We start from the raw sequence: 18,096 nt of genomic DNA on the forward strand, positions 1-18,096 counted from the left end.
GGGTGGTTTGCTTTTGCATTACTCAGTTTATTAGAGTAATCTGGGACCTGTAAGAGTGGAAAATCCTATGCAGATGAGGATTATACAGCTATCCCAGAATGATAATGAATAGAAGCCAAATTTCCCATACTGTCTTACAGTAGATATATTTTGTTTATTAATGTAATTGTTATATGGCATGGTATCAGTGGAAATCATCAAAAATTGTCTTTATAGAATATAATTTTGGTATTTGAAAATTTTAAGTTTCCACTGAAAACCAAAACATTAGAGTTTCATGTGTGGTTTTGAGGCGTTTGGGTTTGTTTTTAAACCAGTTTTATCATAAAATTTCTGAATTGAAACACCTCATCCTACTGCCAATTTTTTAATAATTGCTCAAGCATCTCAGCTTTACACTTACTTGAGGTCATATATTACTGCATATACCCGGTTTAGTTTGTCCTGACTGTAACCTTGGAAATTGAACTTGTCATTTTTGTCTAGGTACTCTGGAAGCACTTCTAGGAGTGTCTCCGTAATAGTGGTGATTACATTTTGCTCTTCAATGAGATGTCGGGCCTGCAAGAAGAAAATTAAAAATTTTTCTCCTGATTTTTGTTGAAGAGAACTGGCAAAATAAATTTTCCTTTGAATCCAGTCTTTTTTATTAGAAATTATTTTAAGCATTTGTAAAGAGACCAAGTTACAAAAAACTCCTATAGTATTGATTATGTATGAAAATAATTTCTACCAACTTAGCATGTTTGTTCAGTCTGACAGCTTCAATGTAACAGACATGCTACTTTTTCCAGAAAGATCACATAGAAAAGGACTTTTACCTTAGTATTTCAGACAAGAAACATATAACCTCTAAAACCTACAGGCATACTTCCCCCCGCACCCCCAGGATTTAACATATTTCACCCCCACAAAAAAAACATTTATGCATTTTTTGCCCCCTCCTCCCAAGTTTTCAAAGTTACACAAGAATGTAAGTTTGAACAGTAAATGAACACAGAAAGTTAATGCAGAGAACGATGCTGCCTAAAACTTATTTGCATTCCCTCTGTCTTCTGTAATCAATTTTCACATGAACACAAGCTTCTGCTTTCATATTGGCCTTAACAAATCTCAAAATCGTACATTTTCAACTCAGCAATGTCTAAAAGACTCTGCCAAGTACAGCAGTCTGCAAAGGTGGTACTGCTAGCAATTCTCAAATTTATTCTACATTTCTAGTGGAGACAGGCTGTACATACCAGAGTGGGTACAGTGAACATCTGAACTGAAAGTGCTGTCACAGAGAGAACTCTGTCGTGATCATCGCTGATGTATTCTTTTTGCAACGCCTTGTAATACTAGGAAAAAAGAATATTGGGGAAACTAAATAAATAAAACAAGTGTTAACTAAAAATGTTTACTTTTTTATTTGCAAGAATTACAGCTCAATGTCCTTCTTCCCTTCTAATAGGAGTTCAAACAACATGAACAGAACAATGTCCTCAATGCACCAAAGCGATTATGTCCCCACTGCCTTAATACTGAAGACAAGCACTAGTTTAATTGTTCTGCCAGATCAAAACCAAAATTTTTTTCCTCCTACAACCAATCTCTCCCAAGAAAAGAAATCAAATGCCTGAAAAAAGGATCAATAAAGACATTAACTTATTACAAAACAAGTCTTCCTCCTGCAGTGAGCTGCATGGATAGTTATTCAACAGCTGTCTAGAAGATGTGTACAATGGGTAATGTAAGCCTTTGTTTCCTTTGTTTCAGTCCAGAGAAAACCATAAGTGTCAGTCACCTTTATCCGGATTTAAAAATCTCACTCTACAATAAAACATTCTTGGTCCTATGTTTTGTGTATTTCTTAACTATTGTTTCTAATTTTTAAAAAGAAGGACCAGTTGCGGTTCATCTGCCATTTCAAAAGATACACAGAATACTAACAATTCTGCATTCAAAATGAGCATGTGTACCTACATAATTATAAGGAACAAACCAGTGACGTTGGAATTAATACACTCCATACAGGCTAAGCTAGCTGTTGAAGCTCTGCTTCTTGAAAATTCATTATATTGAAACAATTTTCAGGTTTGGGATTAATTTTACAAAGCTAGTAAAAATTCATAGCATAAAAAACAAATAACCATTTACCTTCACAAATTCCACAGCAAAAAGCTTTTTGTATTCCATTTCCATGAAAAAACTACTGAAGATAAGTTCATGCAGAACCTTCCTTGCCCCTGTGAAAAGCCAATACAATGCACATCACTTTATTGTACTAAGATGCAGCTTTTTGTGGAAAAGAGGAACAGCTTATTAAGTTATAATTAAAAATCATTAAAAGCCTTGAAATGGTTACGAAGTATATGAAGAAAGTTGTGAGGTGGTGGGGTTTTTTTCTGTTTTTAACATTTATTGGTATGTATTTAAAACACAGGATAAGCAGAGTCACTCATAGTCACGTTACGTCTTGAGAAAAGATTCTTTAGAACCCATAAAGCAGGAAAAATTTAGGAGGCATATACATACTCAAAATACCAATTATCTCAGATGTAAAAACAAAGGTTGTTTGAAAAAGCGTAAAGCGTAATATAAAAACTATAAAGAAATGTTAACTACACCTGCATAGCACTTATTTACTTTTACACATTTATTACACACATGAAAAATTAATTTGCCTTTTCAGTTTACAGCAACATGGATACACAAACCTTTATGAAGTTTTGCATCCCATAGCATCAACTTGCTTATGAAGCATGGGGTTTCAGATCCAGCTTCTTCTTTGAGGCATATTTGACAAAAGATCTGGCGGAAGTCACCTATAGGGATAAAACTATTCATTTGTACAAGAATGCTTCAATAAATTAAATTATATGAGCCAACAAAATGAGAATTACAGAATTCTGTTCTTTAAGGGGAAAAAAAAGGCACTTAAGAATGAATTATTTTTAACAATGTTTTTTCTCAGTAAACATACTCCCACGCACCCTCCCCTTACTAACTCCTTCCTATTATTCTTACCTACTTTATGTAATAAATCCAGTGATATAAAAGAGTATTTTAAAATAAAAAGCATTTAGACAGCTTTGCAAAGCAGATCCATAAGAGGAGTTCAGCATATCAGCACAGAAATGCACAGGCTAGGCAAGTCTACACTGGTCCCTGCCTTCGGCCCTGAAAGTCAGTCTTTTGTAGAATTTCAGAATATTATTTTATATTTTGTTGCACCTATCAGTAAATACAGTACTTGGTGAAGCAGTTTGGGGGATCACTGTATCACAGTCACCCATGGGTTGCTAACATTCAGAAATGAGCTCTTACATTACTAATTCAAAATGAAAAGTAGAGCGTCATGAATCAAGTTCCTGACAATCTGGAAATAAATAGTATTGAATGCTTCTTGATCAGTACTCTCCCACTTGAAGCAACACCAGGAAGAGAACAGGAACCACCAGACCACCAAAAAGTTCCAGCTGTGTACAGAACATCAGGCCTTTAAAGTGTCTATGTATACAATCCTGAAGAATAAGGACAGGAATGTTAAACTTTAATCTTTGCGCTTGAAGACTCTCATAAAACATATTAAAGTATCAGTTAACCTATAACAATTTCCTAACCCAAAATGCTACACCCAACATGGGAGAATCCTGTTTAATCTTAGCTTATCTCATCAGCTAAAAAGGTAATGCTTAAAAACCTGTAATTCTGGGGATTTGCCGGGGCACTGGCACCAACTCGTCTATACTCACACAGTCAACAGATGAATAATTAGCTGTCAGTTGGCATTTTAAACAGAGTAATCTCATAAAACTGAAAATAAGAAAAAATTATCTAGAAAGAAAAACGTGGATAAAACCCAAACTTTCACTAGAAACGTTGAAATAAACCACAGACAAAAATTTGTACTAATTAAAAGAACTGTCTAAGGAACTCAGACCAGCAAGAAAATACCATCAGTGAAATAAACAAAGTTGAAAAGAACAGAAAGCTAAAATTTATAAAATACTGTAAAGAATTACAAAAAAGGTACAATTCCGATATATGTATTTCAAGAGAAAGATTGGAAAGTAAGTCTTCAGGGGAAAAAAAAAAAAGAAATTAATTTTATTATCCAAGCTTACAAAAGAAGCTAAAGCAGACCAATGGATTTACCCTGTCAAGAAGGAGAAAAAGCAAAGAGTAGAGCTTTATGTTCATTTGTATAGTGACAACAAATTTTATAATGGCTTTAGTTTGGGAAAACACAGGCATGACAAAACCCAGTAACAGAACTCAAAATTCAATTGGTCCAGAAGTCACATTTAGAACCATGAGCATCATTAAACACCAGAACAATGTTTGAAAGCTTAAAACACACTTTCCACTACTGGACAAATTTTTTATATTAAAGCTTTTATTTGTTTGTTTTACTGACACTATCTAATTAATCATAGCTATCAAATCTGAAGCAGGAATTAATTCAAGCAGAGGATGTATGCTTTATAGTGATGAAGATGTTCTGCAGCTTTCCACCAGCACTGGGGAAAGCAGCTTTTAAGCAAAGTTGTCACTGAAATAGGGTGCATGACGCTGAAACTGAGAATAATAAAACTGCTAGGGAATCAGACAGAGCTCAAGCAGGGAAAGGCATTTATTTTAGCAAGAAGGAACAGAAAAGTACTGCTATTCATAATGATACTGATGGATATTGGCACCCATACTATTGTATTATTTATTTACTAAGTAGGAGGAATGTGAAAGTATTTTAATAAGGGAATATCATATATAGTACAGCTAAAGACATTTTTTTGACAGAATTAGTCATTCAAATACTGACATGACATTATTATAACAAAAATCAGTTATGCTTACTTGAATAGCTCATGAGTTTGTTCAGCCAAGAACCAAGGCGCAAGGCAAACTTCTGGTGAGCCATAACATCAGCATGCAGAACCTCCACATGAAGCGGTCGTTGAGAAACATTTTCAGAATGCCTCTAGGAGTCAGGTAAATATTAGTAGATATAAAATAAAGATAACATGAATTTTCATATTTGTCTTTACCACCCATTACCTCTCCCAAGCACATGTTAATGGCAAACGCTAACAAAAAAGGAATCAGTTTAACATTTTATTTCTGAAGATATCTATCTGTCTATAGCAATTGTGATTGGATAAATTCAATTTCATAAAGTTCACAGGCAGGGTATAAAAGCATGGAAGTACTAAGTTAAAAACTGTACAGCAGACAAATAAGTCTTCAGTATTAATAATGATGAGGTTGACTTGCTTGGTTTTTAAGTGAAAAAATATTTTAGGAAGTTACCTTGATTTCTTCTTTTGCTTCCTGACATGAGGTATAATGTCCTGCCTTGACAGCTCTACGACCCTTTTTAAAGAAAATATTAAGCATGAAACCAATATAAAACGAAACCAAAATGTCACAAGCCTGATCCTTGCTATGTTTTTTTATACAGAAAAGAAAAACAGTGACCAACATCACTCACGGTGGTTTTAGACATCTAGAGGCAAATCCAAATTAACATGATTACCTTTAGGAAAAAAAGAAAAAACCCAAACTATTTTAATTAAATTAACAACAGAACAACAAAGCAAAGTCTGGGTAACTTAATATTATTAGATAAGGAACATTCATGTACAGGCTAAAATAGATGAGAGGGACTTCTGCACAGTAGTTTAAATACAAACTACATCAACTCTCTTCCTAGCACAAAGTACACTCATCCTGAATTGCTTTTCCATAATCTTTCCTACTATTTCTTACTTCTGTGTATGAAATAGCAGGGTATATTATAAGCATGGGTTTGATATTTCTTTCAATAAAGCCAAGAACTGGTACAGCTTAGACCTCAAATTCCACTCAAAGGAAATCAGAGGTAGGGACTTCCAAAACAAGTTCTCCACACAGCAGAATTTCACACAGGAAGAGAAGTAGCTGTGTGTTGTCGAACTGTTATAATTAAAACAATATAACCTAGTCCTGTGCTGTAGCAGATGCTTTGTAAAACAAAATATCAGATTAAATATCAGATTAACTCTGGTTCTACAATTCAGGTTTCAATCAAAAGGAACCTTCATAATGGAAACCTTTAGAAGTTACTCTATAAGCATGCATGTATATACGTATTTTAAAAAAACCTACAACTGCTGGACAAGCCTTGTAATTACATAAGACTGACACTACTAACTAAATATAAATAAACTTTCATTACCTGAACAAAGAGAAACACAAAAAGAAAACACTGGTTTTACATATTAAAAAAGGATACTAATATTACTAAGATGTTTTATATGTAAATATACAACAAATACATATACAGCTATAGACAAAGTTTCTCCATGTGCAACCATGCAAGTTTTGTACTTTCGTGAGGTAAAAAAATATGGTTTCAATTAAGATAATTCAAACACTGATCATGTTTTGGGCTTGTTTTGTTGGGTTTTTTTTACCCAATGGAAAAAAAATTACATTACTAGTGTAAGGTCTTTACATGGGACATTAATTTGAAAAATGTAAAAATGTAGCAAAGTTGTCAGGTTCACCCACATTCTTTCATGGATTCTTGCTTGTTTCAAGATTTTAATTTGAAGTTTTAAGATTTTCAAATGAAGCCTGAGCAAGAACGAGCACTAACTCTTCCAAAATGTAAGGTACATTTCTGACTAAATATAACTAAGTATGCATATTGCTGACTTGTGTATTTTTCAGACAAATACCATTAAAATAAAACATTAATCTCAACCGAGAAGAAAAAAAAAGTAAGGAAAATATGCAAAACAGGAAAGGAGCAACTTCCCTTTCTCAAGAAACTGGGTTTTGCCACAAAGAAAAAAATTAACTCAGTTTTAAAAAACTTTCTTGAAGCAAGTGCTGATTAACAGCTACTCTGCAACATGTCCTTCTGTCCTTCTGTCTCATGAAGCTCCAGCATCCCAGAAACAAAGACTGTATGATCAACAGACTAAAGTAGCACTACTTAACGATCAAACAGTTACTTTCTCCCATATACAGAATGCACTAACCTCTTTATCTATGGCAGTAGTATGCAACTGGGCTTCGCCAAGCTCGCAGCCAAGTGCCCTCTGCAGGCTATAGATGACATGATCGTAAGAATGATGTTCATCATTGAAAAGGACACAGTAGTAGCTGTCTACCTTGTCTCTACTGGGAAAAAGCAAACAGATCATCATATAAATAAAAGTAAAATTATAAATCGTGTCCTATCCAATACAAGCAAGAGTTCACTCACCAGCTTGAGAGAAACGTCAAACACAAAAAAAATTACAGAAGAAAATCAAGCGTGTTCTTCATGTCAAAGACACACCCCAAAATCTCCCCACCATCTATACCAGAATAAGCCACAGAAATCATGTACCAAGTACAAAAGACATTTTAAGTTATTTGATTATTCCATTACTATTTCTTCTTTCTGCTGTTTAAAGATCCTATTTGTCTTTTTAACATGATGCACAACAGTCTCTTTCCATTTTGATGGAGCACAGTTATACACTACTTTTTCCATGAAGCATCAAAAGCTTTTCTCTATATAATTGTAAATCAAAAATGATACAGTGCTGTTTACAGGGATTTTGGCACTAATATAGTTGCATGATTTTAAGTATTCCACAGGCAAAATTATTATCGAAGTTTCTAATGCCTTGAAGAGAAAGTTGGAAACAGTCCCTACCTAATTGTGAGCTCTGGAGGCAGTTCCTTCTCTTCTTCCCATATAAGCATATCTACAATATATTTTATCACTGAGGGAAACACTCTTCTGGAGTGCTCCATAATTTCTTCATTCAACTGACATTCAGAATTCTGTAAAACATGAGATAATATTAATATGGAAAAGAAACTTAAAAATTAAAAAAGGGTTGGTCAAATAACTTATTACTATATTTGTTTTAGGAAAAGAGCCTTCTCGTTATTTTCAAGCAAATTATTCTCACCTAATTTATTCTCTTCAAAATTATTTTACCCCAAGGGCTCTCAGTAGTATTCCAACAGTTTCATCTACCTTTTTATATGCATCACATTTTCACCTGGAATAGACTATGAAAGGCCTCACCAAATGCATTAGGAAACTTCAATTATTTTTATTTTTTTTTAAACTTAACTTAAGCTGGTTAGCAGCTTTCTGTACACCTGATGATATTAAAAGTTTGCAGTCCAGACCAAAATTATTCCCCTGCATTGCTTGCTTTTCTGTGCAGGTATTCTGTCAAACATTTGTGACACTCCTTAAACAGAATCATCCAAGAGAACCTAACTGTTCTTCTCAGAGATCCCATCCCATATTTAGACACCATTCAAAAATATCACTGTGAACTGATGTATTTCCCATCCACCCAGATAAAGCTCACTAAGTGAATTGTCTATATCATAGAACATTATTAATCCCTTCCATAAGCATTTAAGCAGGAGAGAAATTAAAGGTTATAAACAAAGAAAATCATTACCAAATCTGCACTTAAGAATGAAGCAATCAATATTCAGGTACAAGACATCAATACATTGCAATGACATCGTGTGAAAAGAGGCCTTTCATCCAAAGGCTCCAGTGACCTTTTCCATACTCCACGTAACACAAACGAATCCAGACATTTTATATACAAATATGACACAGAAACAGAGGCTCATATTTTCTACAGTATTTACACATAGTTTCCTATAATTTTAGGATCACCCAAACTGACTACAAAATCTGAATGTGTTTGCCAGAGTGAGAAAAGATGAGAAACACAGAATCCTTTCCAAGAATAAAGCTTTTCACAGGTGACTTTTTATCCCAAAACACTAAGGGCACTCAACTCTGCAATACACAATGTGACAGATGTTAAATATAAAAGCACAGAAAGAGCGATGTGTTTAATATAGCTTAGAATCGTGTTTTTCAAAAATCCTTAAATCAACTATACAGTCACATTTATCCATTTATGAAGCATTTAAAAAAAAAAAAAAGAAGTAAAATCATGTTGTGTCCATGTGATGGAAATGCTAAAAATGTAGTGGAAGAGAAGTAAAAATCTCTTAACATGGCCAATTGCTTCCAAAGCTCTGAACAATCGTTTTCTGACCTGTTAAGCATTAGAAGAATAATTAGGATCCAAACATACAATCTAAAATGTCTGCCAATGAAATCATGGTCTATAAATATCACTGTGTGTACATACTTAACTTTGGACAAACCTCTGGTAGATCTTGGTAATTAAGAAAGTAAATGTCTCGGCTAATTATTTTTTTTTCCCCAGACTGACAAAGCTATCATTATCTTAAAGTTTGGAGCAGAATGAAAAAACCTAAAGTGCTAAGAATAATCTAACTGAACCCAGTTGTAAATACACTATTTTTTTCCCCAGTGTTTCTTTAGAGTTTGGCTTTTTAAGCATTAACATATGTTAAGCAAAAATGACAGAGCTGGAAGAAATGTAAAGTTGTGTATAGAGATACTCCAAACAAGAACCTTGTAATAAAACATGCTGCTGTCCTTCAGTCTGTAGAAGAAATCAAAGGAAATCACACCGAACTATTTATAAATTATTAGAAGTGGGGATTGCACTCATATGAGTAGTGGAAAGTTAAATGATGCAATGCCACCTCCAATGGTATCCACATTAATAGAAGTGACAGTAAAGTGAAATTAAGATACATCCGACATAAACTGAAAGGGTAAAAAGAAAAATTCCTCAGAACTATGCCCCAAAACGTATAATTATTTAAGCTTCGGGTAAAGTTTCAAACATCGTTATTGTGGAAGAACGAATAAAGTGTGTTCAGATATCAAAGTTTAAAAATGACTAACAACCAAATTTTTTTCTTTTTTTTCTTTTTTTTTTTTTTTTTTTTTTTTTTTTTTTTATAAAACAAATGTGCCTGGGAAGTATTTTTACCTCATCGCAGACACAAATTCTTAAAATTATCCAGTATTAAGGATACATTCAGGCAAAATGATTTTTATATTTCTGGCATAGTGAAGACATTAATTTAGAATCAATAGGGAATGGATGACTCCTAAAAGCCTGGATTGGAGATTCTAAAACAAAGGATTGCTTTTCTGAGCCCCATATTACTTACATACCAACAAGTTTTGTAAAAATCTCCTCACTATGAAACTTTTTTCTTTTTTAACTAGGGTTTAATTAGGATTTTTATTAGAGTACTGTATTTTACTAATGCTCACCTCAAAATGCTAAAAACTCTGGTGCTTATCTTTCATCTTGCAGATTGAAACCTGTCCTCTACTAAGGGCTCTTTATTAAGAGGAGGTAGTTCCGTAGATCAAACTTTAAACTTAATCTACCTTTTAAAAACAGCTGCCAGTTCCTAAGCACATTTTTACCATGTTCTGCACAGCAGACAATCATACTGCAAACGTATCCTCTTATTTGCTCCTACCTGATCAGAATAAGTTTATAAACACCCTAGCATGCTATATCCTCTGAACTTAAGAGTAATTAAAGGAACACTGGTCAGAATCATTCCAAAAAGAGTGCTTTTTGTTTGACAAGCACGTGATAAACTTCTATACTATCAGAAAACATGCTGGAAAAGAAATATGCAAGATGCCTGTTCCAAATGCACTTTGCAACTCATTTCTTTCAGTAATCATTATATGCTGAGAAAATTCCTACATTATGAGTGTCCTTGATTTTCAAAAAAGAGAACAAACTATGAGGTCTTCATCATAAATAATCCCTGACAGACAAGTCTTTTAATAAAAACAGAAACGTGCAATGCAATCTATCAAATAGTTATATATAGTATACATTAATATACTGATCCATTTCATTATTGTAGTGGTTGTACTTCTGCCCTTTTACTGGAGAGTCTATATATACTGACTGTATAATAACTACATATACTGACAACAAAGAACCATTATAAGTAGTAACTTTCTACTTCTTCAAATCCAAGTAATTGTCTAATTATATGTTTTCTATCATTCCGGACTCTCAGGTATGGGAGTATGTCCCAGTTAATTTGACAGCAGTTGTAACACAGCTTTGGACTTGCACAACTCCGTGACAGACGTGACAATCAAACAGATTCACTGCAAACCAACCAAAGAACTTATCAGAGATTGGAATAGAAATATTACTCAAAGAAGCATGGGAGGGAAGTTCCCCTTTTCCTTATCATCACAGGTATGATTACAGTTCTCAAAGTTTAAAACCAAGAAATACTGTGGTACCTGCTGTCATTATTGATATGATCTACCCTTTAACCTTACCTACGTTGGATACAAATGACCTGAACAATATTCTGAGCAGCTTATTTTCATCCAAACAGAAATAAAATGCTGTGGATTAAATGCATGCAGTTTCCTCTCAAGCTTTGAATACGGTTTTGAAAAAAGCCCACAAAATTCAGATAGTGTGATTTTAACAAGAGTAAAACAGCTTTTTGGTAAAATTTTGATAAAGGTTTGGGTGTTTTTCCCAACATTTTGTTTTGAATTATTTTATTGTTATGAAAAAGCTGTTCTAAAGGAATGGGAGGTAAAAAGCAGACTATGCTGTCACAGATGCAAATACCAGATCTGCGAGATCAAAATCTATACCTTGCAGAGAAACGGGTTCCCCAGCGGGAAGTAAACATTGCATAAACCATTTTAGGAACTCTGGTCAGTTGTTGGAACCAAAAAATAACAGTATTCTCAAAAGTAAAGTGCTGAAACAACTGTTAGAAAATCTCACAGAGACCTAAATTTTAAACCTGGGAGATACAATCTATTTCATTTAGAATCTCTTTGTTAAAGTTCTTAATGTGCGTCATAGGCCTACATTCATCCAGGTATTGGTGTGATTTTTTTTGTGAGCCATCACAGGTGAAATCCATAATGCATGCCAGGTACTGCCTGCAAGATAAACTGGACAAACTGGTCACCTGAGGCATAAGTAACATCACTTATCTAGGAGCAACTGAGATGCTTTGGCTGGAAACACCTAATTTTCAAGTGGAAGAACGCTTAATGCTCAACTGAGACCTGAACATTCTGTCTTCAGACCATTGCTAAATTCTCTTCATGATATGATACAGACCTCTCAGCAATCAGCTAGAAGTCTGATACTGAGCATCTTGTAATATTAGTTTTCCATAATATCCAAAGGTGGCTTTGAAGCTGGTAGACACACAAGTTCTCTACCTTCACGTATGTTTTTATCAACAGTACCAGGAATTAAAAAAAAAAACAAAAACAAAAACAAACCTATTTTCCTCCAGAACACATGAGGAAAGAGGAACTGTGGTAGTTTCTTAATCTGGAAGTACCTCTAGAACATGCTGGAAAACGTATTGAACACATACGTGGCAATGGCGACAGACAACAGTAAAATTAATCACACCGTAGCTATTTTGGGGTATTCTAATATTGTGGAAACTATTTGGTTCTTTTGATTACAGGTTTTCATAAGTAATATGTAGGTATCAGCCGCACATATATACGACATGGCTCAGTACTCAGGGATAAGCATTGCACAGCAGAATAGACTTTACTGAAGTAGAAGCAGGTGAACACTACTGTGACGAGCTGCAAATCATAATAAGATGACCCTTTCTTGGAGCTTCAACTATTTTTATTTCTGAAATCCATTAAGATTCATGGTTTTTTGAAGGATGAACAAGTGAAGGAAAACTTCATCTCATTTTTCTGTAAGACCAGTGCTCTTTATTTCTTTTCCATTTGATTTTTTGCCAGATCATAAAAAACAGTTCTTTTGAAAAAAAAAAAAAAAACAACACCAAAAAAACAACACAAACAGGAGGAATTAAAGGTCTATTTGCAATGACAAATGGTAAGGGTTTTTTTGTACTGATTATCTTTGAATGTAGGACTTGGAAGAAACAATTTTACCTGAAGCAACTGATACGCCTACATTCGTTTTGAAAACTACTTATAAAATGGCATATTTCTCATTAATATGCTGCTTTATGTAGTAGAATAAGCCTGAGACATCCTGAGGTTAAAGCACGGGGACTTTAGTCATAGTGACAGATGACACACCTGAAGTAACTGACAAAAGAAAATTGTCCAGTAATGAGGAAAAGAGAAAATATTATTAAATTCAAGTACTGTATCTAAACATCTACTAACCACTGGGAAACCAACTATTTGTAAATAAAAACTGAGTAATACACATAGCACAGAAAAGAGCGAGAGACTGCAATTTTAATTCCTAATCAAAATCAGAAATGCACAAGACAGGTAGATGGAACTCTTCTAGTTTTTCCCTTTTTTTTTATTTTTGGAGACAAAGGATGTCCAATATATATGTTTGACCCCAAACACCTCGACCAAGGAAATCCTGATTCAACTCAATTGGACCTGCTACATGAATGTACATACTTTCATATAAAGGAATAAGAACTTTTTTTTTTTAAAAAAAAGACAATATTTACTATATTTATTCTTTCACTTTAAGCAATATTCTTACTTCTTTTGCAGAACCTGATGCTCCAGGCTCATGTTTAGCACACAGTGGTCCAGCCTTCCATGCCTCTGTATCCCCACAGTCACAAAATCCACCTCCAGTGGAGCTATGCATCTGTAAAAAAACATATATTTCAGTCATGAAACAGGCACATAAAAAGCAGGAGAAAAACAGAAACGGGCATTATTTAAGTCAAACACAAGTATAAATACCTACGTACAATATATAAGAGTCACTGCATAACCAAAGGACTTACCAAAACATTTTTTTTCTTTTTTTAGAAAAAAGGAGACTTATCAGAGGAGCAGGGAGAAAAATGTAAACTTTTTAAGCACAAAATAAAGGAGGAAATATAGTTGCCATTGCAAAAAAGTATGCAGGTCTTAAGCAAATTTACCTAGAAACTAGGTGAAAAAGCCTATGACTGATCAATAAGCACTTCATAAATGGCAAAATAATAATTTCTGGATTTATGAGCAAAATTATAGCAAAGGTGCTTAATGCCTTCTTTACAAATTATTTGGTGAAGTTTGAAAATAATCTAAACAAGAATATGTTATATTGAACAGACATTTAGTAGTAGCTCCACTTCTAACCAAAGAAAGTAAGATATAATCAACATCTAATACATTCTTGCAACTTTAACTTTGCATTACAAATTCTGACCATTTTGGAAAAAAATTCAGACAAAACTCAGGCAAAAATAATTATCCTTAGCCTACTCTAAATCCCCAATCCTAAAATAATTATAAAAACACTAACTGGCCCGATAAAAAGACATGCAAAAATTTGTTATTTACTTGAAACATTTTTAAATTACCTGATCTAATTAGATGTGCTTGGAGCAGGAGGTTGGACTAGATGACCTCCTTAGGTCCCTTCCAACCTAAATTATTCTATGGATCTATGAAGAGCATAATCTGTATGCTGTAGATTGCATCTTTAAAATGGAAATGCAGCAAATCTGCTCCCATCTGACTACCTATTTCCAGGGCTGATTTTTGCCTGAAGAAGTTACTGAAAAACAGGGAAAGGACAACAGCTTCTCAGCCCAGCTGTAATTCCAAACTGCTGTATAATCATTATTGTCTTCTTTCCCTGGTTCTCTTTTTTTTTTCCTCTTACCTCTCTGTAAACCGCATGTGTGCGTGCATGTGTGTATGGAAGTCATATCTGCATTATCTAAGTAGTTTTGTCCATCTTTGAATCAATATTTACAATACATTTTCAGATCAGTATACAAAAACTTATACAGAGGCGCAGAATTTTGTATTTTAGTCCCAGTTAATTTTGAGATTCTTCTAAACCATCTCTCATTGAAACGTACCCACTTAAAGGGGACTTAGGACTAATTTATAATACAAGTAAGACAAATCTCTTCAATGGATGTCACATCAATGAACAGAAGGAATATCTGCAATAAAAATCTAGCCCACTTTTTGGTTGTGAAAGTTAATTAAATTGAATAAATAATGTTTCTGTACATTTTCTTGCTTCCTGCAGCATTTAGATCAGCTTTAAAAATTACACTTAATATGTTGTTTTCCATTTCTGCTTCCAAGGCTGCTGAAATTGCCGCGTTCGCAGTGAAGAGGACAAGCAAAGAAGGGGACCTCGGAAGGAAACAGTAGATGACGGTTTAAGCAGTGAGTTAGCTAAGAATTATTTGAAATATCGTTCTTTATTTAAAGCATGGGAATCTCTCAGAGATAACATAGATTTGGCTCAAAGAGAATCAAAAGGATATCAGAAAGATGATCCAATTCTAGAACAACCTCCGCAATAAAAAATTGATGCCTAACATTTCTTTTAACTTTATCATAGTTCACACTAAGCACAAAGTAGTTTATGCAAATCTAAACGGAGGAACAGACTGGAAATGTAGAGACTGCATCAGTAACTGCTGAAGTAACGGCCTTTGTATACTCACACTTATTCTCAATTTCCAAACAGTACTGACTGGAACTCAGGACAGGACTGTCATTTTCAGTGACAGCTTTTTGCTCTGACATACACTTCTGTGATATTGTCAGAGAGTAACAATTGTATGCATTCATAAACATTCCCTTACCTTTGGCTCTTGAATGAGATAGGAAGTTACTATTCTTAAAAGAGGTTTTACGTAGTTAGAAACATGAGAGAGAATTAAATAATTAGTAAAACCCAGATTTTTTTAAATTAAAAATTACTAATGGTCTATATGCAGTTTACCATATCCTCAAAAAAAAAAAAATCTTCCTCTAAAGCTACAAGTACAATTTCTTAATATAAAATTTTTCTACCTTGTACCGGTGGTTCTTGTGAATGCTATTCTGGAAGCAGTCCATACAGAGTACACAAGTTGGATCAACTGCACAGTCTCTGCAACAAAAACGGTAAGTGGAAAAGTTTCTAAAACAAACACATGAAATTTCACACACAAAAGAAAATGCTGTTCTGAAAAAATAATTGAGATTAACAACAGATCCAAATTATGAAAACATTAGCTACTTCATGTGACAGAAGGAAGACGAAAGCCAATCTTGTTAGGCTTGAACCATGTACTCGAACCTATTATATCAGATTCTATCAGAAACATGCTTGATTTCCACTTTCAAAACTTGTTGATAACATATTTCTGGTTTTGCTAAGGATAAGCAGCTATTAAAAAGCATGATGACTCTGAACTAACCTTTATTATTGTTTCCAACTACTGCAGCCAGTTTGCTAATGAAACTTTTGCTACACTTCTGCTAGATTATGTTTCTACTTCTAACTTTTAAAACAGTTAGAAGATCTAAGGAGAATTTCTTTATGAAATGAGCCAAAGACTCTATACTTTGAAATGTAATTTCAACAGTTTCAGTCATGCACTCAAATACCTGAAAATCCAGAATTACACTCATAGGCAATTTAATTCCATTTTTCTCTATGCTCCACATAAATATGCTTTTTTGCATTGCTTTATTTCCCCTAAAATATGGTCAGTTTTTTTTCTTTAAATGCGGTTTCATTCTATGCAAAATGTGGATGGCAGGTGTTTAATATCAAGTTTTTTGTTGTATACCATTGTTCAACATCTACTTCAAGTCTCCTTTGCTACTGTAAAGGACTAGAACAGTATGGTAATTCTGATTACAGAATGAATTTCCTTTCCAACCTTTAGATTATCATTACAGAAATTTAATACTTCAGTAACAGTCATTTATTACCAAAAATCATCTTTTTCCTACTATCATACAAGAACTCTGCAGAAGTAGAAACAGAATTAAACTGCCTTGACCATCCTTTTTCTTCGTACAATCCAATGTTACATTCACTATACACTTTCTAGCAAACACTTAAGGACTTCTTCAAAGACCATTCTCCTTTCATACACAATATTAACTTATTCCTAGAAAAAGCTGAAGAATATGTGATCGATTAAAACCTTACAGTGTAATTCATAAACATAAAGTTTACAAAGAGGTTTCATTTTAACATTTCCTAAATTCTAAAGGCTGGATTTTTAAGCCATAATAATATTCTTCATCCTCAACAATAGTCTTTTGATATTTCTGATGACATTTTCTAGGCTTTTACAATAAGCTGAAAACTACAATAAACTATGACAATAGCACCATATTAATACTAATGAATTGCCACCACAGTTACAATCTTTACATTCACTACAAAGACCTCTGGCTTTTTAATATTAATATATAATATTAATACGTTCATATTTACATGAATTAATAAAATAAATTCTATCAAACTAATGGGCTGCCATCTTTAATATACTCCAGAATGAGAAAGAAGGCGAAAAAATTAACCATTGGTCACACAGCTATTGCTTAAACAAAGGACTGATGATGGTCAGAAATGCTGGATTCTGTTTCAGACTTTGAAAGGGTAAGTACTGTAGAGCACACAGATTTTTATGCCTGTTCTCCCTCAGTTCAGGTACAGACCCCACACTCACACCCTATCATCCCATGTTTTTAATCAATGGCTTTCAGTACCTTTATTATCCTTTCCATTTCCTTCCCCATTTCTCTGCCAGAGCCCACTTTTCATATGCAATTTTCCTCACTCTAAAGTGGTTCAAAATGTGAAACAAATGCCACTGTCAGTTAAGCAAAGACCTCCTGTGACACAAGCAATGACTAGTTAGCAGCGCAACTAATTTTATTAAACCATTTTGCTGCATTATCTCACATGGGAACATTCATGATAACATGCCTACTTCCTTACCTGCAAGAGTATGTTGTCTCCCCTCCTTTGAACACCTTCCCACAGAGCTGGGAGGTTCCACTCTGTTGTAGTTTCTCCAGGAACATATCTGGGTCTTCCCCAAACAAATAACATTCCAGGGGGTATAATATTGCTGCCTGGACCATTTCTTCCTGTTTCTCCAGCAAGGGGTCCATTTCAGCTGAGTAAATATTTGGCACATGTTTTGCCAAGCACTGTAAAAACGTAGCTTGGAAGTTGAATCTTTCATCGCACCACTGCAAGACAAGTACACCCATGTATAAACATAAATGAATAAATAAATTTGAAGAAAATAGGATTAAGCACTTCTACTGGGAATCCAAAATTCTTTTCCACATCAGAAGTCAGTTCTGCAAGCAATAAGACCCAAGAAATCATGGTTTCCCAAGAATTTCTCTGCTATTTTCCTTTCAGTATCCACCACTATAACCTCTGTTCCCTTGAA

At 34.0% G+C, this 18,096-nt stretch overlaps 1 protein-coding gene across 1 annotated transcript in view; it reads right to left on the minus strand.

The window, feature by feature from the left end:
- Window positions 1–17,806, minus strand: part of UBR1 (ubiquitin protein ligase E3 component n-recognin 1) — a 55,840-nt gene extending 38,034 nt beyond the window's left edge. Inside the window, exons 1-11 of the mRNA XM_009887972.1 lie at window positions 17,631–17,806; window positions 15,701–15,779; window positions 13,422–13,532; window positions 7,676–7,806; window positions 7,011–7,149; window positions 5,293–5,355; window positions 4,840–4,963; window positions 2,700–2,807; window positions 2,140–2,228; window positions 1,242–1,340; window positions 404–561 (exon numbers count right to left, since the gene is read on the minus strand). Coding sequence (XP_009886274.1) covers window positions 404–561; window positions 1,242–1,340; window positions 2,140–2,228; window positions 2,700–2,807; window positions 4,840–4,963; window positions 5,293–5,355; window positions 7,011–7,149; window positions 7,676–7,806; window positions 13,422–13,532; window positions 15,701–15,779; window positions 17,631–17,806 — 1,277 coding nt within the window. The remainder of the gene's footprint in view (window positions 1–403; window positions 562–1,241; window positions 1,341–2,139; window positions 2,229–2,699; window positions 2,808–4,839; window positions 4,964–5,292; window positions 5,356–7,010; window positions 7,150–7,675; window positions 7,807–13,421; window positions 13,533–15,700; window positions 15,780–17,630) is intronic.
- Between the last annotated feature and the right edge of the window lie 290 nt (window positions 17,807–18,096).

Source organism: Charadrius vociferus, unplaced genomic scaffold (genome assembly GCF_000708025.1).
Source record: "Charadrius vociferus isolate BGI_N301 unplaced genomic scaffold, ASM70802v2 scaffold337, whole genome shotgun sequence".
NCBI lineage: Eukaryota > Metazoa > Chordata > Aves > Charadriiformes > Charadriidae > Charadrius > Charadrius vociferus.